General features: G+C 37.7%; 1 protein-coding gene across 22 annotated transcripts in view; it reads left to right on the top strand.

The window, feature by feature from the left end:
• The window catches only part of LOC105486421 (ankyrin 2), a 698,368-nt gene that overhangs the window by 202,533 nt on the left and 469,195 nt on the right, over nucleotides 1-26,640 (top strand). For 21 of the 22 annotated variants that reach the window (XM_071093131.1, XM_071093141.1, XM_071093166.1 and 18 more), the window contains exon 2: nucleotides 15,001-15,060. The exons of the other annotated variant lie outside the window; for it this stretch is intronic. In XM_071093131.1, the coding sequence (XP_070949232.1) occupies nucleotides 15,040-15,060 (21 nt within the window). In that variant the 5' untranslated portion in view covers nucleotides 15,001-15,039. The remainder of the gene's footprint in view (nucleotides 1-15,000; nucleotides 15,061-26,640) is intronic. 22 annotated transcript variants of the gene reach the window in all.

The following is a 26,640-nucleotide window of genomic DNA, read 5'->3' as shown; positions in this document are numbered from 1 at the left end:
CTTTTACCTCTTTTTCTTCCTTTAAAAACAGTACGAGGAGGTACAAACATAACATTTCTTGCCAAATAGTTTTGTTCTTTCACAGTGGGAGAAAGGGAAAGAGCTTTCTCTATGTACTTTGCTGCTCTGAGATTTCCTTTCCTGTTCCCTCAAGATGAGCCTTGAAACTTGGCTCCTCAGTCTTTGAAGTATCAGATTCTAGAATAAAATTAAATAGTATTCAAGAGCATGGTGTGGTTCTGCCACTTCAACCTACATGTGAGGCCACCTACAATGATCAGATATTTGGGCTGTAGAATATTACATGGTCTTCAAGGAATGCATTTCGAAGTGGATTTGTTTTCATACATAATTCCCAATGCAGTAACTCTGAAGAATAAAGTTTGTAGCAGGAATTTATGATATACATTTCTGGTTTTTTTTTTTTTTCAAGATGGAGTTTTGCTCTTATTGCCCAGGCTGGAGTGGAATAGCATGATCTCAACTCACCGCAACCTCTGCCTCCCAGGTTCAAGCTATTCTCCTGTCTCAGCCTCCCTAGTAGCTGGGATTACAGGCATGTGCCACCATGCCCGGCTAATTTTGTATTTTTAGTAGAGACAGGGTTTCTGCATATTGGTCAGGCTGGTCTTGAACTCCCGACCTCAGGTGATCCACCCACCTCGGCCTCCCAAAGTGCTGGGATTACAGGTGTGAGCCACTGCACCCCGCCTATGATGTACATTTCTATGGGCTCTGCGATGTTAGGTGCCTATCCAAAGACTGTTTAATCCTTTTAAGAACTCCTTTTCATTTACAGTGGAAAAACAATGTAGTGTGCAGGCCAAGGGAAACTGTGTTCCAAAGAATAACTAATCTTCCATCTTTTTGACAGCTTTTTATGTTCCAGGTGTAAAGTTACTGTTCCAGGTATTTTCCTATGTAATATCGTTTACATTTCACCATAACACTGGATTTGGTGTTTTAAACTCTATGTAATAGATGAGATTGAGACTCAGAGGTTATATGACTTGCCTCGTGCCACATAACTAACCAGTAGCAGATCCTGTTCTTAAATCAAGATTGATGACTCCTCATCTTTCGTTTTTTTTTCTTCCTTCCCATGCTTTCTTTGTGTCCCAGCGAATACATGATATAATTTGTTTATCTGCTTACAATAAAATCTACAAAATTAATGATCTTGTGCTATTTTCTATTCCAGCCATGTCAAGTTATAAATTTTTTTTTTATTGGAGACAGGGTGACAATATAATTTATTTTTCAAAACAGTATACTTTTGAGAGTAAAAGGAGTGCTATTAGTTATGCATGAAGAAAGCAAGCTTATATCAAAATTATCCAAGGCAAATTAGAATCTATAAATACCCTAATTATTTAAAAAGCTAGAGGTAATATAGCTTAGTAGTTAGAAGTAGCAGCTCTGGAGGCAGAGCTAAGTTCAAATCCTGATTCTACCATTTACTAGCCATCTTATATTTGTCAAACTGCCTCACCACTGTGCCTCAGTTTCCTCATATATAAAATAATAATATTAATACCATTTAATTGTGTTTTAAATGAGGTTATACATGCATAGCATTAGGAAAGAGGAAACCCTTGATAAGTATTGTCTATTACTACACATGGAGAAAGAGTGATTTCTGTCATTATGCTTTAAGTGGTATCAAAAGACTTGCCTGAAGATAAATACAGCTTCATTTCTATAGTCAGTCCTTAGAATTAAAGCATTCGTTTTCTGAAAGCATTACCTAATAAGTTCTCAATAAATATTTACTAAAGGTATGAATGAATACCTTATCCCAGAAGAATAAAATGTGCTAGCATCCATGGTTACAAGGATAATTTGTATTTCAAAAAGACATTAAGAATATAGAGATGGACTCGGTAAGTTTTGATGATAGTAGTGGGTAGGTGGGAATTGGGGTAGGAGAAATATTTAGCACCTGATGATCCTGGAGGGCTGATTCAGATGGGTTGTGGGAGCTCTAGGTGGCTCTGGGCCAGTGAAACAGTTCTGGATTCCAGGGGGAAGAAAGGGATGGAAATGGAGGAGGCCATTATGCAAATGCTATGTACACAAAAATTTGATTGGCGTTATGAGCTAGAAAAGGGGAAATAGCCCTGGCATGGCAGGAACATTTGCCCTTGGAATTAGACTGCCTTTATTAATCTTGGGTAAGTCCCTTGGGCAAGCAGCCCCAGCTGTTTCATTGGTAAACTATAAATATATCTAGTTTATGGGGCTGTTGTGAGGATCAGAATGAAGTAAGTGTCTGCATGTGTGTGCATGCATGTATATAATGTCCTGCTTATTATAGAAACTCGACAAATGATAGCTTCTGTAATTATTAAGGATCATAACAATTACCCAACTCAGAATTTTGAAGAATTTTGAAGTGTTTGAAAGCTCTTTATGAATATAAAGTACTTTATAAAGATACAGACTTGTTACGAATGCTGACATTGTCCTGTTTACCAGCTCTAGACCTTGGATGTACTGCTGTTAGAAAATAGCAGTGTTTCATATTCACATGGTCAGAGCTGTAAAGATTCAGAATCAATGAGACTGATATCCATGCTAAGGATATTGAAGTGAAACTTTGAGGCATAATTGTTCTTTTTGTTCTTGTTATTAGTTTATCCTTTTTGAATCCTGAGGTCATAGGATATGGGATATTAGTTTGATGTCTGCAAAACCAATCAAACTCCACATATTTTGCTTCTTAAGCTGTTGATTTTAGGATGGACTTTAGGATGCGGAGTGGGTAAATCTTCATGCATTTGCACGTTCTAAAAATATTTTTTTTTTACAAGTCCTTTATAGCAGATAATATATACCCCAAATAGTTATTTCAACTATATTTCAGATAAATAGTTTTTTTTAAGTTGTTTTTGTTTTCTTAAGAACTCATTCTGATATTCTAGCTCCAATCTTATAAACAATCCTGGGAATGTTAATTTCAATTTTCTCATATGTAAAATGAAGATAATACTACTTTATATGGTTATTGACTAGATTAATATGATAAAGCATATAAGGTATTTGGGAAAGTGCATTATACCTACAAGTATGAATATTGTTATTATTGTAAATTATAATAATAATGTACTTTAAATCTTTTTATTTTTTTAGACAGGGTCGCTCACTCTGTTGCCTAGGCCCACTGAAGCCTCAACTTCCCAAGCCCAAGAGATCCTCCCACCTCAGCATCCCAAGTAGGCTGGGACCCCAGGTGCATGCCACCACACCTATTTAATTTTTAAAAAAATATTTTTTCGTAAAGATGAGGTTTCTCTATGTTGCCTAGACTGGTCTCAATCTCCTAAGCTCAAGCAGTTCTTCTGCCTCAGCCTCTCAAAGTGCTGGAATTACAGGTGTGAGCCACCACACCCAGCGAGCACCTTAAATCTTAATTTGCTAATGTAATTGTTTTTGACATTACTTTTAATGGCAAAACTGCAATTACTTTTGTACTAACCTAATATAAACAACTTCGGGAAACACTGTCATAATAATGACCATTTATCAACCTCTGCATGTTGCATACATTCTGTATTCCATAATGGTCTTGCAAGGTTCTTCTCCCCTTTTTAGAGATGGAGGAAACCTCCACAGAGATATAGTTACTTATTCAAAGTCATGCAGGCCAGGTGCGGCGGCTCACACCTGTAATCCCAGCACTTTGGGAGCTGAGGTGGGCAATCACTTGAGGTCAGGAGTTTGAGACCAACCTGGCCAACAAGGCAAAACCCTGTCTCTACTAAAAATACAAAAAAATTAGCCCAGCGTGGCAGCATGCACCTGTAGTCCCAGCTACTGGGGAGGGTGAGGCACAAGAATTGCTTGAACCCAGGAGGCGGAGGATACAGTGAGCAGAGATGGTGCCGCTGCACTCTAGCCTAGGCAACAGAGCAACACTCGGTTTCAAAAAACAAAACAAAAGATCATACAGACAGGAAATGGGAAAATGAGGATGCAAACACAAGCTTGCTGACCACATCGACTCTTCATCTCTAAACTCTGTGATGTCCCATTTCAAAATGCCCTAGTTGGCTTCTTCTTTTTTTTAAAAAAAAATCAAATTCTCTCATTTCTTGAGCACTTACTATGGGCTAGGCATGTAATAGGCCCTGTGATATGGAAGTGAATACAAGCCTGGCTTCCTGTCCTTGAGAAATTCAGTCTAGTGGAGGTGAGCTCCATTCATTTATATGAATAGAAGGAATCTCTAGTCTTTTTAAGGAGATTAAAATTATTGATCGACATAAAATTTTTGTATTTGGTGTTACATGTACATATGTAGTATACATTCATATATATTATTTTTATAATTTGAAAACTTTCAAACTTTAAGTTATGAAAGTACTTTACAAATGAATGCTGATTATGTTGCTGTTCTATGTAAGAGTTGACGATAATGGAAAGCTGTAGATTTAGTAACATATTATTGTGAGGAACTAAACATTTATCTCAGTGTGCTGTAGAATGTTCCACAATTTCCTAAAAGCTGGGCCTAGAAAACATGGTAAAATGCAAATACTTGAAGAGCCATGAATCTATGTCATTTTTTATTGGGAGCATGATGTTCTTTTGTATTGTCACCCCTAGAACTCAGTGCTCCACTTTTTCCACCATCCCTTGGCTGTTTCAGCTTGATTTTATGGGAGCAGAAACAAGACGGAAGTTTGTTATATTTTAGCTATGATTTCTTTGAGTCACATCAATGAAACATGCTTTAGAATAGCAGAGCTCATAGATATGACAGGGTTGCAAGATCTGAAAGCCAGATTTGATGTACAGTATTTCTTTCCTCCCCCCCCCCCCGTCTTTGACTATAACTAATAAGTGGTACAATTCCCAGTAAATTGCCAAATGCCTGATAGAGTTAATGAACTGGTGACATCAGGATGCTGGTGCATTAGACACATTTTGTGCAGAAGTTTTGTAAAGCCTCTCCCAATGGAGATGCTTAGAGATGAAGCATCAATGTGCTGGTAAGTGGCCTAAGAGTAATTTAGTTATCCTAAATAGTCTTAAACATATTTTCCTAATGGAAAATTCTTAATGGAAATTTTTGTTGTGATAACCATTGAACCACTTAGAATTGTTGCTCTCATATTCCACTTGTCTGAAAAATACGGATGGCACCAAAAAACCAGACATATTAGCCTAATACCACAGTGGATGACATCAATATAGTACTTAGGGAGAACTTGATACACTCACCCTAAAGTCTTTTAATCGTCCCTTTCATAGACTTGGGTAGGCAAGCCTATTTTTCAATTTAAAAGAAAAAATAATCATTCAGAGCAGGATTTGCAAAAGGAATTTTCATTCATTAGTGACCGTCAGGATTATTTTCCCCACAATTTTACAATCTTTTAGGTGCTGAACGCCATGGATTTCTCCTCAGAGTGGCAGAAATTTATCATTATCTGTTCTCTGGGGAATTAAATAGATTTTTTTTTTTTTTAACGCTCCACTGAGGCCACAATTTTGCTATTATGCTCAGATAGCCCCAGAGCTTGCAGATGCTGGCACTTCTGTCTTTTTTTCAGATGAGATACAATCATGCCAAGAATCCAAAGGAACACTTTTAATTCATAAGCAACTTCATTACATTGTTTGGTTACATTGAAAGTCTGCCTAACATCCCACAAAATCTGTCCCCAAACTAGAGAGTTTATTTTCCTGAGGTTTATAAATTCCAAAATCAAAATAAGAACAAAAGCAACTCAAAAAAAGTTTTCTTGGTTGACAGTAATGTCAGAAAACTGGGCAACTGAGAGTATGTGTCAAAGCGAGAGCATTCAAACTGTCTGTGATTCAGTGTTGCTGCATTGTGGCCTCTACATTGCCCCAATTGTGTTGCATTTGTGAGTCAAACTCATTTTGCCACAGCAAGCTGCATAATGAAAGCATTTGTTCTCATTCTCTCACCACTCGCCACCCTACTGCTTCAGTTCCAGGCCATTACGCCCAAAGTCTCTGACAGAGAAAAAGGAGCTCACTTTAGAAGACTTGGAAGGGTCAGCAGGATTGCTGGACTTGGAGCAAAGCTCTGACTTAATTTATGTCCATTGGTTATTTAGAGAGAGCTTAGCTGTTTGTACTTTGTTTTCCAGCCACAGGAGGAAGGAGCTACAGTATATGTCTTCAAAAGCTGTTTCTTTTGCCATGTGTGATATAGACTATGGGCTGTAGGTTCTGTTTAGAGCATAGTCGTTTATTCATCAGGGGCAAATTCTCAAGTGTAAACATTAATTACTCCTACCTTCAGTCTGTTGTTAAGCCCTTTGCTTTATTTAAGCAAGTAACAATTCTGAGAGGTAAAATCTGTGCACTGGAAACAGAATAGAAACCATTTTTACCAGAACAAAAAGCGAAGGGAGAAAAAAAGGATTGAGAAATGTAGCATTAAAACTTCCAGCTTATTGAGATTTCCTTTTCCTTGTAGAAAGGACAGATAAATGTGAGTGCTGATAATGCTTTTCTGAAGTAGAGAAAGACACCTTTGAGGTCTCATTCATGACCTCAGATGCTAAGGAACGATGTTAAAGAGCTTTTGGTCAAGTTTTTTTTTTTTTTTTTTTTTTTTGAGACGGAGTCTTACTCTGTCGTCCAGGCTGGAGTGCAGTGGCGCGATCTCAGCTCGCTGCAAGCTCCGCCTCCTGGTTCAAGCGATTCTCCTGCTTCAGCCTCCGGAGTAGCTGGTACTACAGGCGCCCGCCACCACGCCCGGCTAATTTTTTGTATTTTTAGTAGAGATGGGGTTTCACCATGTTAGCCAGGATGGTCTCGATCTCCTGACCTCGTGATCCGCCGTCTCAACCTCCCAAAAATGCTGGGATTACAGGCATGAGTCACCTCTCCCGGCCTTGATCAAGTTTTTACTGCTGCTATGTGGCTGGTTTGGATAAACACTGTAAATGGCAGGCTCAGACTGCCTGTTTTTTTAGCTGTCATTTCTCCTGTCACCAACCTGAGACCTTCAGGGCTTCTCCCTTTATTCAGTCTTGGAACCACGGCCACAGCCACTTACTTACCTGCTCCTTCCAATGAGCCGCCACCTTTATAGTGAAGCTGTTATTTAAAGACCAAACCACTTAGCTCCAGTGTGCGGATGCTCAACATGTGAACTACATACAGATACGCCAATTAAAGTGAAGCCTCTGTATGAAAGGGGACGAGAACTCCTCAATCATGAATTTGTTTTTTGCATTTTCCTTGCCTGGCACACTCTCCCCTCTGCTTCTTTTACAGCTGGTGATCTGACAAGTCATATTTCTCTTACAGCCGAGGTTAGAGAAACTCTCTCTCTGACTTTCTCTGATAACTGGTTACTGAGGAAGTGGCCAATTCTTTACATTTTCATTCAGGCAAAACTAAAACCATGCCTCTCTTCAAACACCTGGCATAGCTATAGCTTCTGGTCCCCCATGACAGGAGTAGTTTCTCTCTCCTGGGTTTTCCCGGGAGCCTGGGGTTCTTTGACCCAGTCTGCCAATATTCCGTTTCTTTGTTCAATGCCTCTCGTTCATGTCTTCATCCTTGTTACTTTTTTCATTTTCCCCTTCTCCGCAATAGGAGTTCAAATGGAAAACATCATCTGTCTCAAGCAGAAGTCATTTGCATACATCGTTATGAAGAAAAGCAACTGATTTTCTTTAACCTCTTAGGATCAGCCTCTTTATTTTTCACATTTCTTCAGGGTAGTAAGAGGATTGCCGATCAGAAATTAGTTGGCCATTAAAATTTCCTCATCTGTGAAAATGAAGGGATTAAAACAGATCATCTCTTAAGGATCTTTCTAGCCCTAAAAATATCCATGCACTGATGGTGTTCAGTCTTTTTATGGGGGAGGCCAGATGGATGCTCAGCTCTCCATGCTGTGCATCTGCTTGGTCAGTGGCTTGAACATCTGTTTAGGACCTGAGATACCAAGGCATTGCAATTCCCCTTGCTCACCGTTTCAGCTAGCAGCGGCAGAATGCCTCTCCAGAAGGTGTCAGCACTCTTGTCTCTGGAAGAGCTTTTTATTCCCGTTATTTCCAAGAATAATAAGAACTAGTTTCCTGTATATTTCCTTTTTGAGGCTGGGAGATCTATTTTGTGGTAGTGAAGAAAATATGCATATTCTTCTCAAATATCTCAAAAAAACAGATTTACTATCAAATCAATATTAATTTATAGGACATAAACTATAAATCAAAAAGGTGAGAAAATATTTTGACATTTTATCAAAGGAGAAGCCAACCATCTTTATTTTATTAATAGACTACTTTTTAGAACATTTGTACATTTATAGAAAAATTGAGTGAATAGTACAGAGTTATGGGATTATCCTTTCTCCTTAATTTCTTCTTTGTTAACATTTCATATTAGCATGGTATATTTATTGTAATTAATAACAAATTATTATTAAATAAAGTTATTGTGTTATTATTAAGTAAAGTCCATAGTTTATTGAGATTTTTAAAGTTTTTAACCAAATGCCCCTTTTCTCTTCTAGGATACCACATTTATGTAGTTGTGTCTTGTTAGTCTCCTCTTGTCTGTAACAGCTTCATAGGCTTTCTTTGTTTTTTACGCTCTTGACAGTTTTGAGGAGTACTGGTTAAGTACATTGTGGGATATCCCTTTATTGAAATTTGTCTATGATTTTCTCATAGATTACATGTTTTGATCACAGAATAAAGTGCCGTTTTCATCACATTATATCAAGAGTAGCACTGTGAACATGACAGTGCTGTTGATGTGAACTCTGGTCACTTGGCTGACACAGTGTTTATAAGGTTTCTCCACTGAAGCCAACCATTTTTAAACCAGTGTTGACTACTCTTTCAAATAAAAATTCTAGATTCCATATTTGGAAATTAATTTAAAACACACTCGAGAAAAAGACCTTGAAAATAATAAAAACAAATGAAACAGTTCATTTTCTTCTTTCTCCTGTCTAATGAACATAGACCTAAATAACTAGCTCATGACTTAGTCAGCCCTTTTTCCAAGAGAAAGAATTTTTTTTGTAGTTGACACACCAGGAGATAAAAGAGGAGGAAGCAGAGGATGGTGTTTTTCTCTGGGATGTGTCAGCTCCATGATGAAATTGTTGCCCTACAGACACTGATCCACAACTGTCAGTTCAGATATTTCATTCCGACTGAGAGACACTGAAAGAAATGACCACCATGGAGGGTATTTTCAGCATTTCTAATACCTCACTTAGGGAAGGGAAAGGCATTTCCTAACCCTTGTGTGCTGCTTCCTTTCTCAACTCTATCCAGGTTGATGGGGGTTGTGAAGACTTTCCTGTGGGTGTAATCTCATTGTTTTTATTTAAAAATGAGTGAAAGCAATAGTACAAAGACTTGAATATCTTTATGCATATTTTAATTGTAGTGAAAGTTAGGAAAATAATTTCTTTAACAGAATACAGAGGTGACCTTAGTAATTAGGATTCCAAATACCACATGTTGGAGCTCAGAAAAAAGGAGCTCCCTTTCAATTAAACTGGTTGCTTAAATTTGTGTATTTACATATTTTCTTAGTAACATCCAAAATAATTTTAAACTATTTATAGTTTTCTCAATTTGTTAGTTGCTATTTACATCATTACTAAGATGAACGTGCATATACAATTTCTTCTTTTTTCTCTCTCTGGCCCCATAAAAACACCATTTTCTTAGCCATTAGCATAGATGAGAGGATTCTAAACAAGGTTTTCTCTGTAGGATTGGGTACAACGTAGGCACCTAATAGCCTGAACTATTTTATGAATACTAGAAATAAATTATAAGTAGTACAAGAATTAAATTACTTCTTCTGCATTTCTAATATCCATCACGTCTTCTTCAGTTTCAGTGGTAGTATCTTAGTTTCCCATCTTCATTTTCTCTGCTTTTCATCAATCCATCCCTGTAGCCAGAGCAAGTTTTCTAAATATTAAACTTAATCACGTCCTTTGTCCATATCTGCTCACCATGATGACTCTGGATTGCTGTCATTAGTTTTCCATCCTGCATCTCCTATATGATTATAAGATCTGTGAGTGCAGGAACAGTGTCTCATTCACCTTTGAACAACCCCCTGCACACTGTAGACTCAAAAACCACAGGGTGAATGAATGATATAGCTATTTTGAGGGGTCATCTCTCTGTATAGACCAAAATTTTGGTGGTGTTTTTGTCTTACTGGCCACATTTCATGAGGCTCTTAAAAAAGCCTTTTGTGGAAAATTTCAAATGTGGACCAAAGTAAGGAGAATAATATAAGGAATCTCATGTATCCACTTAGCTTCAAAAATTGTCATCATTTTACTGATTTTGTTCCATCTATTTTCCACCCCACATTTTTTTGGTTTCATTTTTCCAGAGCATTTTAAAGTGAACACCAGACATTATGTCATTTTACCTGTAAATATTTTATTATGCCTCTAACTAGCAAGACATTTAAAAAAACCATATCCACCATGCCATTATTACACCTCTTTAAGATAGTTTAGTATCAAATATCTAATACCCGTATCTCCCTGATATCTCTTATCTCAAACCTGCCTTTTTTTTCAATTGGTTTGTTCAGATTAGGATCCATACATGGTCTGTACATTGCTTTTGGTTATGATGAAGCATTATTTAATGTTCACACATGGGGAGTATGATTTATGTCAAAGATGGTAAGTGATGATCTGCATAAATAATGTATTTCCTGACAGACACTGGGGACTTCAAAAGTAGGGGAGGGGGAACAAGGGGGAGGGGGTTAAAGTTTATCTATTGGGTACAATGTTCACTATTTGAACTTACCTTGAGAAATCCTGCTTTGTACATTTGCTTAAGCCAATATTAACCCCACTTAACACCTTCCTTCAAGTCTCCCTCTTTCCATCTTTCTCCTTCCCCCAATTTCTATTTCTATTCTGTCCTCTTAATTATGTCAAAACTCAGCTTAAGTTTCATCACCTCTGTGAAGACTACCCTCCACCAAGCCCTTTAATGCCTGACCCACCAATATGCCTTCTAATTTACATTGCTTGATTTATAAAACCAATTACAGATAAGACCAAGGCTTCTTGAAGCAGGAAAATCTAGATTTGGTTTTCATTCCTGCCATTGATGAGCAATATGGTGTTGGGCAAGAGCCTCACTTTCCTTGTCTGCAGAATGTAGATAATAGGAGGGTTTTCATGACGTTGTTTTGAATACCAGTTGAGATAATGTATGTAGTCAATATAATTTTTGGTACTTGGAAACGCACTATAAGTTATAAGTTTTTATTATTAACTTTTTTGGTTTCATTATGTCATCTCCAACTAGATTGGAAGGCACCTATATAATGCCTTATACACTGTTAGCACTGCATGCCTTTTTGTAGGGAGTCATTTTTTTGAGTATTAGAGTCACCACATTTAGCCCCTGGGATTTCAACAGCCATCTAACTATTCATTCAATTATTCAGATATGGGTTTTTAGCAGTTGTAATTGGATAACTATAAGGTATAAATGGAAGCATACATTCCAGAAAATGGCTAGAATATGAGGGAAAGCAACGTTATCTATTATTTAGTATCTTAGTGCTTGTTAAAGTTAGGAGAAAAAAGTACTGGGTTAAAATGAGTGAGTTTTCATCTTTATAGGAAGTTTTTTATAAAGTTTGGGAGGAAAGAGATGCTGATAAACTGATGCCGAAAGTATCTAGTTAATTTTTTGTTACAAATGGTTTTCAGTGTTGTTTCTTTGCAACCTCAAAGCAAAATCTCTGCCTTAAAAGAAGAAAAAGGCCAGGCACGGTGGCTCATGCCTGTAATCCCAGCACTTTGGGAGGCTGAGGCAGGCGGATCATGAGGTCAGGAGTTTGAGACCAGCCTGACAAACATGGTGAAACTCCATCTCTACTAAAAATACAAAAATTAGCTGGGCATGGTGGCGTGTGCCTGTAATCCCAGCTACTCAGGAAGGAGGCTGAGGCAGGAGAATCGCTTAAACCCAGGAGGCAGAGGTTGCAGTGAGCCAAGATCATGCCACTGCACTCCAGCCTGGGTGACAGAGTGAGACTCCGTCTCAAAAAAAAAAAAAAAAAAAAAAAGAAGAAGAAGAAGAAGAAGAAAAGAAAAAGAGATGTAATATATTTCACCATCGAAAGTTATTCAACAGCCAGAGGCCAGGAGAATCAAATTGAATTGTGAATCTGAAGGCAGCCAGGAAAGTGCATTTTAAACTGAGCTAAGCATAAGACACTGCATCATTAAGAGAGAAGAGTTACAGACTCACAGTGAAGAGGAGAGCACTTAAATCGCTCTTGAGTTTCTTGGAGAAGAATAAACATGTATGCAAAAGCCCAGGAACTGGTTTTTCAGTTTCAAAAGGAAATAATGTGTGTTCTGTCAGTGGAACTGAGTATTCAAAGGCTCTACAGATCAGCCCAATGGGAGCTGGAAGCAAGGACTTTAAGCAGTAGCTTTGTGTCTTTGGCAGTCTCTTGAAATTGGGACTAAAATTAAAAGTAGCTGAGTGCAACCAGTTCTAAATGTCAGATGGAACACTTTGCTCAGCATGCCGTGCACAACATTGATTTTCCTATGTTCCACACTGTTGTGTGAGATGTTGAATCAGGTTCCTGTTAGCGCATTCACTAATATAAGAGCTGGAAAGCAACTTGGTCCACAATTAATATTCTGTGATGTTACTGTCTATATGCCTTGGACTTTAATTGGGCCAGGTTTTTGTGAACCTGTTTTATTCTTTTGACACCTGGAGGTTATGTTCTTATTTCAATTTGATTAGTCTTTTTCTTTTAATTTTTTTTTTTTTTTTTTTTTAATTTTTTTGAGACGGAGTCTCACTGTGTCGCCCAGGCTGGAGTGCAGTGGCCGGATCTCAGCTCACTGCAAGCTCCGCCTCCCGGGTTTACGCCATTCTCCTGCCTCAGCCTCCCGAGTAGCTGGGACTACAGGCGCCTGCCACCTTGCCCGGCTAGGTTTTTGTATTTTTTAGTAGAGACGGGGTTTCGCCGTGTTAGCCAGGATCGTCTCCATCTCCTGACCTCGTGATCCGCCCCTCTCGGCCTCCCAAAGTGCTGGGATTACAGGCTTGAGCCACCGCGCCCGGCCTTGATTAGTCTTTTTCATAGAAAGTTCTTATGAATGCTTAAATGTTGTCCTTTCTGAATTTGTACTAAGACACAGAGAGGATTGTTCACCACATACAAAGTGAACTATGGGAAGATTTTTCTTCAAAGAAGTATTATGGTACCTATCTGATAACTGTCGTTACATACACAATTCCAAGGAAATTTTAAAAACGGTGGTTGTGATTTCAGTGTCTGAATACGTGTTTATAATTTTAATAGCTCCTATTAAGGTTTATGTGAATGTGGACACCATATCTGTTGAAACTATGATATTTTAATCTAGACAAAAAGTAGATCAAGTAAGATAAGGGGAAGAAAGAGGACTGGGGGCGTTGAACATGGTATGTGCCAGACGGCTATTCCCGGGAGTTCAGAGAGCCTCCTGGAAACTGAAGAATGACACTTCCTTGACTCCATCATAATAGCTCAAAATATTAATAGTTCACAAGTGAGATAGTGAAAACCCTCTGGCCAAGAAAATCCAGGATTGTTTCACATTGGGCTATGGTCCTCAAACTTCCAACTGCATCAAAATTATCTGGAAGGCTTGTTAAAACACATAGTATTGGGCCCCACTTCCAGTTTCTTGTTGGAAGGTGGAGGGGGGCCTGAGAATTTGCATCTCTAACGAGTTTCCACGTGATGCTCATTCTGCTGGTCTAGGAACCACTGGTATAAGGCAGTGATTCTTGCCATATTTTCCTATGCTTTAATATGCAGAGGGATCATCTTGGAGAGTTTGTAGAAAGTGTAGTCTTTAAAAAGTATACTGACGTGCGACTCAACACTGAGATTTCTGAAAAAGCACGCTTAGTGATTCTGCTGTAATTGGTCCAGGGATCCTAAGCCACTGGATCATTTCTAACACTTAGTATTTGAGTCTTTCATGTTTTCATAACCATTCATGGGCTTGAATGTCAGTGAATGGCTGTTAAAGTTCCAATATGCTTTGAAGAATAAGAGAAAATAAAGTAGAAGCATGGCCATATGTTAGTGGCTTAATGATACCAGAGGTGAAATAAAATCTCATGAAAGTCTGATATATTGTGCTACAATAATGCGAGCAGTTAGCATAACCTGATGTAATATAACAAGATTTTGGCATTAAAAACGTGTCCAATCTCTTGATATTGTGTAACATGTAAATAAACCAAATCTTTTGAAAGGAAGCAGCAAAATATAATAAAAAAAGAAGACTTTAGAGATGGATATATCCTGGCTCTGGCATTTGCAATGCTGGTCAAGTCATGTAAACTTTATGATGTTTAGTTTTTCTTACCTGTAAAGGAGACTTAGTAATTCCTATTTTACGACTTGTCATGAAGGATAAATAGATACGATATATGAGATGGCTAGTGTAGCTGCTGACATATTGTAGATGTTTAACAAATGGCAGTTATAAAAGGAAGAAGAAGGGATAGGCCACACGTATCTGTCATTTCTTAGTTTTTGTCATTGACTGTTAGATAGGGAATGCTTATTCAATTTAATACTCTTTGGTCAGCAATTTCAGGCAATGCTTTTTCATGCATTTAGACAGACTCTGAAAGTAAACATAGTCACTCAAGATTCTTATGAATCTACTTATGATTGAATGGACATTCTCATGTTTTAAAAAATCTATTTCTCTTACATATTAATAGGCTATTTTTCATCTTTTATCACATTCTGTTTTGGTTACTTTACTGAACTCTTGAAATGTTCAAATATTTTTGCTTTGCTCTTTTGCATTTATAATAGTGACTTTTTAAAATGAAGAACTCTATCAGTGCCTGCTACAAACTTATTTTGATTTGAAATATAGAAACTGTTCTTAATGATAAATTGAAATGGTTTCAAACTTCTAATATTTTCTCTTTTTTATCCTTTTAGGTAAGTAATGAAAAGAGACATGAAGAATTGATATTTCAAATGACCACCATGTTGCAAAAGGTACTTCTGGTATTTTAAATATTACTTTAAAAGAATCTTATAAAAAGACACGGAGGTTAGCATGTAACTAAGTACTATTTTGGTAAAAACAATTTTTATGAAAACAGATTTAAAGATGTCATAGCATTAACAATTTTGTAATTATAAGAAATGTAATATACTGTAAGACTTTTCTTTCTGTAGTCTAGGCAATTATCATCGGTATTGTTTGGGAATTGTTGGTAAATAGATTGATTGTCTCTTCCTCAAGATATTCGTTGCTGGAAAAAGGGAGGTGGAGGAAAGAAATTTGAATAAATAGACATAATAAACACATTGAGATTTGTTCACCAAAGTCATCTATTTTCTCTAAGAACTTATGAACTTGTTTTCTGTGATCAGAACATTATCTTCATAATTACTTATAAAATTGATTGCTATAAGCTTGTCAATAAAGTAATTTGATTCTAAATAATTCAAACAGATTGCATCCATATGGAGAATTCTCCAGATTCTACATTTAAATAAAGGGGAAGGAGGGAAGAAGAAAATATTAGACTTACATGATAGAATGTAAAAATTATTAGTCTATTTATATCGCATACACGATTTGGGGAAATCTGCTTGTATTTTTAAGTCATGAATCTCATCTACAAGAATACATTTCTTTTCTAGAAGGAATCTATGAAATATTGTGAAAATCATCTCATTTGGTTACAGAGGAAAAAATTACATGGTGAACTATTAGATGAGTTGTATGACATCATTAACATTGACAATCATGCAAATATCCATGATGTTTCAGGTGCCATAAATCATATATGGTGCCTTTGTACTAGTTTAATAATTTAATCCAAGAACAGAAGATATGCGAGAATGCCAAAAGAGGAGAAATCAACTTAGCTTTTTAATAAAATTGTAATTTTTAACTCATTTCTCATTTTGCTTAGAAATTTCCTCAAGACCTTACAAAATCCAGGTCATGTACTATTGAAGATAAGATAAAAGGAGGGGGGAATAACTTAAAAATTTGTCCTCTTCGAATGATAGTTATTTAACATACATTTTCTGTACTTTGTGGCTATTCTTTTGAGTGCTAAAGGAGAATTAGACAATTTTATTAATGTTGATAAAGAGACAGCATTAATCAGCTTGGGCTATTTTCTTTTTGTTTTGTTTTTTGAGACAGGGTCTCCCTCTGTCACCCAGGCTGGGGTGCAGTAGTACAATCATGGCTCACTGCAGCCTCCACCTTCCGGGCTCAAGTGATCCTCCTACCTCAGCCTGCTGAGTAACTGGAACTACAGACATGCACCACCATGCCCGACTAATTTTTAATTTTTTTGTAGAGATGGGTTCTGACTATGTTGCCCAGGCTGGTCGTGAGCTTCTGAGCTCAAGTGATCTGCCCACCTCAGCCTCCCACAGTGCTGGGATTATAGGCATGAGTCACTGTGCCTGGCCAGCTTGGGCTATTTTTAAAAGGGCGGATATTACTCTGCTTTATTATATAATTAATATTATTATATGAATATATTTCAATACATTTTGCATCATTTGAGACTTCCAGGTATAAAAGCTAAGTCAGAAGTTGGATAGGTGAATCTTAGAAGCTCGAAGGAAAGATCTGTGATTATAATATGAAAAAGAACCAATTCCACTTCTTGACAAAGAAGGGAAGAATAATGATTTGTAGTGAGTGCCAAATGTTGCTGACAGGTCAAAGAAGATAAATGCATCAACAAACCAGCAGGAGTTTTATATGTAAATGTCCTGAGTAACTTTGGCAAGGGAAATTTCGGTAGAGAAGCAAGGGCAGAAACCAGACCGGAGTGGTTTGAGGAGTAAATAAGAGATAAGGGGATGCAGTTAGCAAAAAAGATAGATTTTTGAAAATTTTGTCAGGAAATGAAAGTGCGGAGAATCCAGCGTCTGGATAGGGAAGTTGGGTTGAGAGAATCTTAAACATGTTTACATTTTAATGGGAACAGTGCAAAAAGAAAGAGATCGGAGGTATGGGTTTCTGAAAAGGAAGGAAGTGATGGAGGAGGTGGTCTAGGAACGGGAATTACCTATAGCCAGTGGGAAGGACAACACGCACATCAACACAGCTAAGGCAATCTCTGTAGGATACGTACAGATACAGATAGGTTTGTAGATATGGTAGGGAAAACTGAAGGGGGTGTCAAGAAAAAGTTTGTAATTTCTCTGTGAAGAAGATGTGGCCAGAGTTGTTAGTGAGTATTTGAGGAAAAGGGCAAGGATTGAAGTATTGTTTGTGGAGAATGAGAGACAGAGAGATCAATATTAGATTAGGCAAGTACTGATGACTGGGAATTTGTAGTATCATCAAACTCCTTAAATTTATAAGCATTTTAAGTACACGAATATTACTCTCTAAAAATCAGAAATCAGGGATAATCTGTTTTGAGGGAAGGTATAAGAAAGGTTTGACTCTTCTTAGGTCCTCAGTTTTGGTTTGTGTCCTAATGACAGCATTTTCATGGCAAAATTTAAGGACACTTTTTACATATGTATACATGTGCCAGCACACCTGCACGTTGTGCACATGTACCCTAGAACTTAAAGTATTAAAAAAAAAACTTTTTGACCTTGAAGAAAGGATTACTTTAGCACTCCAAAATGTATGTCTTTTTTGCCATGACTGAAGAGAGGCTGCTGTCCTTACCCAGGTGTCCTTAGGTAGGCACATTCTTTCTGCTCTGCTACGCATTCTTTGGACAGTAGAGTTAGACTGAAAGTGTTAAACAGGCCCTGAAGATGAAAGACTTCAGTTTGCTGACTTTGAATTAGAAGAAGGTTAATATGTCCATTTAACTAGAAACTCTAAATTTCTGCTTCCCATGTGACTTTTAGGAGTGTTTACTTGAGGGCATAGAGCTCTTTATAAGACTGAAGGGATCTTTTAGTTCAGGTACTTAAAATTTTTTTTTTTTTTAGTTGCAAAACCGTTTTGAAAAATAAAATCTGGCATTAACAAAGAGAACTATTCTGACTGCAGTGGGCATGGGGGATATGGAACCCACCCACTTTTCCCTCTTCTTTCCCCTCCTCCTCATCCCACTTTCAGGAAGTTCCCCGGAGACATCCTCATTGAGTCTGGTGGCTCCATTAAACATTGTTTGAAAAGTACAATTCTAGGTGATCACAACTATATCGAATTTCAGCGAAACATGAAATTCTTAAGATAAATTAACTGTGGTTTGAGGATAATTTTTTTCTTTACAATTAAAATAGGCAGGTTAGTATCTACTTTAACCTAAAGTATAAATTATCTTATATTGATAATTTTAGTGATAGTAGATACTGATTTTATCAAGGAAGCTCAACAAAAACCACTGCTAAATATATTGCAAATCTGGGATTTGAAAAGCCAAGCCCTCCTTTTAATTAATTTTGCTGATCAGGATTACCAAAGTTCGTAAATGTGGAGCCCTTCACTAAGCTCATGAGTAGAACTGTTCTTCATTATCCTCAAAGGATAGATATATGACTGTAGCAGGGAGGATTAACTGCCTTGATCTTGAACAGCCATGAAAGCATGTAGTACGAGTTGCCAGGATGTTGCTTTTCCATTAGGGTATGACTTTGCCTAGGGCTGAAAACATCCATAAAGATGGGATAGAAGTTTTCAACCACACTTTTTATGTTGGAAAGCAGAGTATTGATAAAGTAGAAAAGCCAAAATAAGAAATGGTTAAAAGAGGGTTAAACTGGAGTATGAAGAACTTGCTAACAGAGTGATAAAGACAATTAAAGAGGGCAGTTTAACTTGAGTTATTGTTAATATTTAGCAATGCAATGAGGTGGATATTGTAACTTGGTTTTATATTTGATGAAATGGAGGCTCATACAGGTTAAGTAACTTGTCAAACTCATACTGCGAATCACCAGCAAATGTGGCAGAGCCAAAATTCAGATCCAGATCATTTTATTTTAAGACTAAAATAGGCTGGTGAAGTCAGACTGAACAAACAGACAGCTAGGATGAGATGTAGTTGAGACTGGGAGAGACATAGCAAGAAAAGGGCTGGTCTTCAAAATCAAAGAGTGCTACTCAAGTCAAATACCTACAATGGCTCACTGAGAAAAAAGTGGCTTTGAGAGTCCAATGAAGGTTTATATCCTTAGAACCTGCTTCCTTTTTAGTCACTTCCTCACAACCTTCCCTCTAAATACTATAATGATTAGAGGACTGTCTCTGCAGGACTTAGGCCTCTTGGGACTTATGCCACCAAAAGCTATTAATACCGAGGTCAGATAGGAAGATCTCTGGCTGGCTGAGGACTCCCCATGGTTTTCCTGGCTTTGGAAGTCTGGCTCATTGATTGGGATTGGGGGGCCCTTTCATTCCAAAACTCATTTCCTGCTGAAGTTGAAGCAACTCAGTCTGGCCAGTGACCCTGCCATCTTCTATTCTGTTGTATATCCCTGAACCACATGTAGAAGCAAATCACAAAACGAAATGAGAATAATTAAAAGGGTTAAGTATGAAATGAGATGGACCAGATTTAAAATTTTGTCTCATGTTTTTAAAAGTTGTTTTTGGGCCGGGCGCGGTGGCTCAAGACTGTAATCCCAGCACTTTGGGAGGCCGAGACGGGCGGATCACGAGGTCAGGAAATCGAGACCATCCTGGCTAACACGGTGAAACCCCGTCTCTACTAAAAAAAATACAAAAAACTAGCCGGGCGAGGTGGCGGGCGCCTGTAGTCCCAGCTACTCGGGAGGCTGAGGCAGGAGAATGACGTAAACCCGGGAGGCGGAGCTTGCAGTGAGCTGAGATCCGGCCACTGCACTCCAGCCTGGGCGACAGAGTGAGACTCCGTCTCAAAAAAAAAACCACAAAAACAGAAAAACAAAAAACAAAAGTTGTTTTCGGCCGGGCGCGGTGGCTCAAGCCTGTAATCCCAGCACTTTGGGAGGCCTAGACGGGTGGATCACGAGGTCAGGAGATCGAGACTATCCTGGCTAACCCGGTGAAACCCTGCCTCTGCTTAAAAAAATACAAAAAACTAGCCGGGCGAGGTGGCGGGCGCCTGTAGTCCAGCTACTCGGGAGGCTGAGGCAGGAGAGTGGCGTAAACCCGGGAGGCGGAGCTTGCAGTGAGCTGAGATCCGGCCACTGCACTCCAGCCCGGGCGACAGAGCGAGACTCCGTCTCAAAAAAAAAACAAACAAACAACAGTTGTTTTCAAGGCCTAGGAGGACCTCTGGGACGACTGGAAGAAAATAGCGAAGACTAAACTTTTTAGATACTGGGGAATAGAATACCTTGCATTAACATGATTATTGATGAGTGTATATTTCTGTTTGCATATGATGCCAAAAATCTTTTGTATACTTCAGTGGTGTTAATTTCCCATCTACTTGTGTAAACTAGGTGTAATCTTTGAGCCATTTCCTGAAGTGATGGAATAGTCACCCTTTGTTCTGGTCAATAATTGTAACATAATTTGCTTAAATTTAGATAACTGAAGCTTGGTATTTTCTGGAATACTTTTTCCTGAAGAACATATATAAATGGGAGTAATGATAGAGTTAAGTTTGTTCGTCTTAATCCGTTTATTAAGTGTTTCTAACCATCAAATCAAATGGGAGATTTCTAGTCTCTCTCTCATCTAAACTTAATAGATATCTTATCCTTGTACTGTAACTGTATTTTATATGGAGTTCTTGTGACCAGAGAAAATAATTATCTTTTGTTTCCTACTTTTTTTTGTTTTGTTGTTTTGTTTGGGTTAAAATGGTTTATAATCTACATTAAAACTCTTCTTGGTTCTTATACGAAAAAAGATGAAAATGAAAGCACAATAAACCAAAGTAGCACGAGTTTTTTTGAAAGAAAAGAACTGAATTTTGGGGAAAAAGTATTCACTCTGTGACGAGTGTTTCTGTACCCTACCTGGAACCAATTCCTTATTTTGTGGTTAGTCTATGTATAGCAGAGACTGTGTAGAAGGTATTGATATCTGATAAAAGTGAACAAAGTTCTAATGAGCTCATTCATTATTTACTTTTTTCAAAGCAAAGATTTTTTTTCTTCCTTTCCCACAATTTCTCCATTTAATTCATACACATTAATTGTAATTCTAGAAATGCTAGTAATTCTCTATTATAGTTACTATGATGGTCATAGAATTAATGAAGGGTACAACAGTAAAATTTGTGTTAATTATTATCAACCGTATTCTTTATTGTTTAAAATTTTGCAAACAAATAAATAATAGAATAAGCATTAATTTCCACAAACTTATATGAATCACAGTGATCTCCAATGTCTGTGTTTACATGCTTAGAGGCAAAACATATAAAGAAATAGGAGCTTAGCCTAATCAGTGAACTAAATCTGAAAATACTGATCTCACAGAAAAGATCATGCCCTCCGCAGCATGAATCTGGCCCTCTTCATTTTGCTTTCCTCAGCGGGGGCTGTTCAGTGGTGCAAAGAAAACATTGTAAAATGCTTACAGTTTTTAGAAGTGCTTCTGAGTTCTTTAAATAATGGTAAGAGTTGCAAATCTTATAGGAAGGACCTATCACAGAAAAGCTTTATTCAGTTGCACAGGGAATGGTGAACTCCAGTTACTGAGAGCTGCTCTAAAGAGAAATACTTATAAGAAAGGGGTACTGAAGTATTCATTATCATAAAACTTAAAGAGAACAAATGTGTGTTTCATTGCACATCTAAACCTAATATCTGTAAAGGGGATCTGTGGCAGCCAGCAGAGGGAGAAAGTGAAATTCTGCAGACAGATAAAAGGGAACTTTCAACACCCAGCTTATGTTTTTGGCAGAGATTCAATGCACTGGGAATTCTCCAGCAAAATGGGTTGCACTTGGCAGATCTGCAAATATGCATATTTCTGCTCAGTACAATCAGGCAAACATAGAGATTTCCAGAGGAACTAATTATCTTTTGTCTTTTTTACCTTGGAAAGAGGATAATATTTGGAAGACAACTATTAAGAGATTTTAGAGGCAATGTTTAAAAAAATGTTGAAAGAGGATTCTATATTTAGCCTTCTTTTAAAAAGTTTTTAATACCCATTTGTAGTCCCAAAATAATTTATCATAATTGGCAGAAGCTCAAGTCATTTGGTTTATAATTTGAAGACTTTTGTTTATTATTTGCCATTTGCTTTTTTTTTTGTTTTTTGTGTTTTTTTTGTTTGTTTGTTTGTTTGTTTTTTTAGATGGAGTCTTGCTCTGTCACCAGGCTGGAGTGCAATGGCACGATCTCGGTTCACTGCAGCCTCCGACACCCGGGTTCAAGCAATTCTCCTGCCTCAGCCTCCCAAGTAGCTGGGATTACAGGCGTAAGCCATCATACCTGGCTAATTTTTATATTTTTAGTAGAGATGAGATTTCACCATGTTGGCTAGCAGTGTGCTTTTTTTTTTTTTTTTTTGAAGAGATGATATATCTCACTACATTGCCCAAGCTGTACTTGAACTCCTGGGCTTAAGAGATCCTTCCACTTCAGCCTGTTGAATAGCTAAGACTATGGGTGCATGCCCACACCTGGGTGCCATTATCAATATATTTTTAAACTCTGTTGCTATGTTTTCCCTTATTATGTTGTCATTGACACTAGGGAGAAGCTAAAGTTTCTCTATATAATATATTTTGTCAGGTCATTCAGATAAAAAAAGAAAAAAGCTATGTACATAAGATATTTAGAGAATTATTTGAGTTAGCTAGAAAAATAGTTTAAGTTTTAAAAGTGAGTTAGCTAAAAATACATCTATTTAATTGATTCTTGTGCTCATAATTATGTCTTCTTTGTTGTTAAGAAGCTGATGTGGCACTTTAGGGACAGCAAGTGCAGTTCAAAACAAATTTTCCCCTTTCTGATGAATATTTTTTAAGTGACAACAATTGGAAAAAAGGAGGAACCGGGTATGTGGGCCAATTATTTCCGAACACTTATTTTCTATGAAAAGATGACCAAACCCTGATACCCTGATAAAATATATTACTTTAGAAGCCATTTATTCCTACTTCAAAGTTCCCAAGCAAAATTTCACTCGTGTAGTATTGAATTTAAGAAAATCTAGTTGCCGGCTGGGCGCGGTGGCTCAAGCCTGTAATCCCAGCACTTTGGGAGGCCGAGACGGGCGGATCACGAGGTCAGGAGATCGAGACCATCCTGGCTAACACAATGAAACCCCGTCTCCACTAAAAATACAAAAAAATTAGCCGGGCGTGGTGGCGGCGCCTGTAGTCCCAGCTACTCGGGAGGCTGAGGCAGGAGAATGGCGGGAACCCGGGAGGCGGAGCTTGCAGTGAGCCGAGATCGCGCCACTGCACTCCAGCCTGGGCGACAGAGCGAGACTCCGCCTCAAAAAAAAAAAAAAAAAAAAAAAAAAGAAAATCTAGTTGCCGTTTTTTGAGTGGGGTAAGGGGCAGTATATATTATGACTTTCCTATCCCTCTCATTTTCTTATCTTTTAAGTGGGGAATCCCAAAGTAAAAACATATATTCCTAGAAAAGTAACATGAAGAATATCACACAATTATGAGAGCTGGATAGAGGATAGCCCACACTATAGTTTCTAGAAGACCAAATTTGTGAGCAGCCTAATTTATTTTGATATTTTTAGGAAGAAGTCAGCCAGGTGACCAGAGTGAAGTAGAGATGTGTGTTTGTAAATTAAATAATTTTTAGGTTCTGGTCCCAGCTATTTGGGAGGCTGAGGTGGGAGGATAGCTAGAGCCCAGGAGTTCAAGTCCAGCCTGGGCAACATAGTGAGACCATGTCTTTAAAGTAAATAAATATTAAAAAATAATTTTCAGGTTCTACAAATGACTACATCTAGGAAAACATGATGTAATGAATGTTGGTGGGGTGGGGTGGGGTGGGGTGGGGTAGGGTGGGGTGGGGGAAGCACTAGACTGAAAATCCCCTGAAGTCTCTAAGTTTTTTTCCAAATTTATAATTTTATGTTATAATATGTAGATGATTGCAACAAGGTACATTATATAGGCTCAGGATGCCTATGTAACAGTAAAAAAAACTCATATTAGCTCAGGTGGTAGAGTACAAAGTTTTTCATATCTATTGTTGCTAGGATCAATCCCATTCTAACCATCCAAATTATTTGATAATAGCGTAGTGCTATATTAAATATTACTTGAATATTAAAATTTGTGTAAATGGCCAGTAATGGGTACTTAATTCCCTTTCTGTAATGTAGAGTTTTATGGCAAAATGGAGCTTATTGTAAAGGATTTTGACTAGTTTAATTATTTTTCCTGTTGAATATGTAAAGTCAATATTATCAGTCTCTCTGTGTTACCTAGGCTTGCCTTGAACTCCTGGGCTCAAGCAATCCTACCACCTCAACCTCCTGTACACAATGTATTTTAATGTTAAAACAATTGAGTTTACTTTGTACTTTTACTTATTCTAAACTTTCTTAATACTGTGCTTCTGATCAGCATTAATTTTTGAATAATACATTTTGAAACTATATGTTCTTAAATTTTGCTCAGTTAAGTTTTGGAATCTGTATATGAGTTTAACACCTTGAATTCTCTGGACGGTTAAAAAATCTCTTTATAGCCTCTATTTCCCTCATTTGTACAAGTTTACAGATTGCCTCATCTATAAACTTGTTAGAATGCATCATAAAGTATATCTTCTTAGATATACTTATTTTTGTTCAGTAACTTGAGAGCCCTATTTGGAAATCATAGAGAAGTTATAACATAGTGCATGGACTAGAGTTTGAAAGAGATCCAAAACTTATAAAAATGAGTCAATTTGACATGGAATTTAGATAAATACAGCATCTTTGAAATATTTTTTCTATATATATATTTAATATTAGAGAACTTTCATGGATATTTATCCTGTTTTTTTTTTTGATGGGAATATTTTGTTGAGTAATAGTAACATCTATAGTTCTTACTTTCTACTAAGGAACTCAGGCACATCATACTTTGAGATAGATTATTTTCGGGTTTCTTTTTAGGTAGATTTTTATTATCCTCATTTTGTGAAAGTGGACACTGGGGCTTCTGTAACTTGTTTGGGTCACATCAGTGGTGGTTCAAGTAGACTTCAAATCCACCTGTCTGACTCCAAAACTCATGCTTTTCATCATGAAGTCAAACTGTAACTTACGTATCTAAATACATCTATAATTGTTTTATATTAAGATAATGATGAAAAACCCATTTGTGTTACTATTATTATATCAGTCATTTACAAAATTGATGTAGGGTAAAATTACGTGTGCATATGTATCTAAAGTGAATTAAAATCTGGCTGGGCATCGTGGCTTACGCCTGTAATTCCAGCACTTTGGGAGGCCGAGGCGGGGGGATCACTTGAGGCCAGGAGTTGGAGACCAGCCTGGCTAACATGATGAAACCCCGTCTCTACTAAAAATATAAAAAAATTAGCCAGGTGTGGTGGCACTTGCCCGTAATCCCAGCTACCTGGGAGGCTGAGATAGAAGAATCACTCGAACTTGGAGGCAGAGGTTGCAGTGAGCTGAGATGGTGCCACTGCACTCCAGCCTAGGTGACAGAGCAAGACTCCATCTCAAAAAAAAAAAAAAAAAAAAAAAAAAGTGAACTAAAATCAGATTTTTCCCTTCTTTGCTTACTTTTCTTTCTGTGATCTGAGGAAAACAAAAGGACCCAGCCCATGTGGCTTCACATTGGGAAGAAGAAGCACCCACTGTTTCCTAAAATTTAGAGCTAGAAGGGGCTGGAAAGAGCCAACCCTACCCCTGATTTTTTAGAATCAAATTCCTGTATCACAGTTGAAATGATTGTCAAAGGTAAGAACATAATGTTTGTCTGTTGGGGGAAAAAGTCTGTTGGGGATACCTGAAGGAATACACGAATTTGAAGATGTGAATTCTATTTTTGGAAAGCTTAATGCAGCAGAGGCTGATATAATGGCAAGTGACGGCTGCTTCTGGGGCTGAGTCCCATGACTACCGCTTTCTCCTGAATAGTTACTGGAAAATACATCTAGACTAAAGTTTATGACTAAATTTAGGGCCTGTATGTTCTGATTTTCCCTGGATAATAAGACTGTGAGTTCTACTGAATTGAATTGAGTTACAGAAATTAGATTATCATGCTTTTCCTAGTTGTTATTGTTCTTTATACAACTTACATGTTTCTTAGAGCAGGAATCTTCTTAACTTCAAGATCCTCAGGGACTCAGCGTTCATGATGGGAGCTCAGCAAATGTACTGGGATAGACAGAGAAATGATATTTGGTTTGTTTTTTTTTTTTTTTTTTTTTTTTTTTGAGACGTAGTCTTGCTCTGTCGCCCAGGCTGGAGTGCAGTGGCGCGATCTCGGCTCACTGCACGCTCCGCCTCCCGGGTTCACGCCATTCTCCTGCCTCAGCCTCCTGAGTAGCTGGGACTACAGGCGCCTGCACCGCACCCGGCTAATTTTTTTTTTTTTTTTTGTATTTTTAGTAGAGACGGGGTTTCACCGTGGTCTCAATCTCCTGACCTTGTGATCCGCCCGCCTCAGCCTCCCAAAGTGCTGGGATTACAGGCGTGAGCCACTGCGCCCGGCCGAGAAATGATATTTGTGTATGTCA

Source organism: Macaca nemestrina, chromosome 3 (genome assembly GCF_043159975.1).
Source record: "Macaca nemestrina isolate mMacNem1 chromosome 3, mMacNem.hap1, whole genome shotgun sequence".
Lineage (NCBI taxonomy): Eukaryota > Metazoa > Chordata > Mammalia > Primates > Cercopithecidae > Macaca > Macaca nemestrina.
Note: the sequence above shows the minus strand (reverse complement) of the source record. Positions and strands in the feature narration are given on the sequence as shown.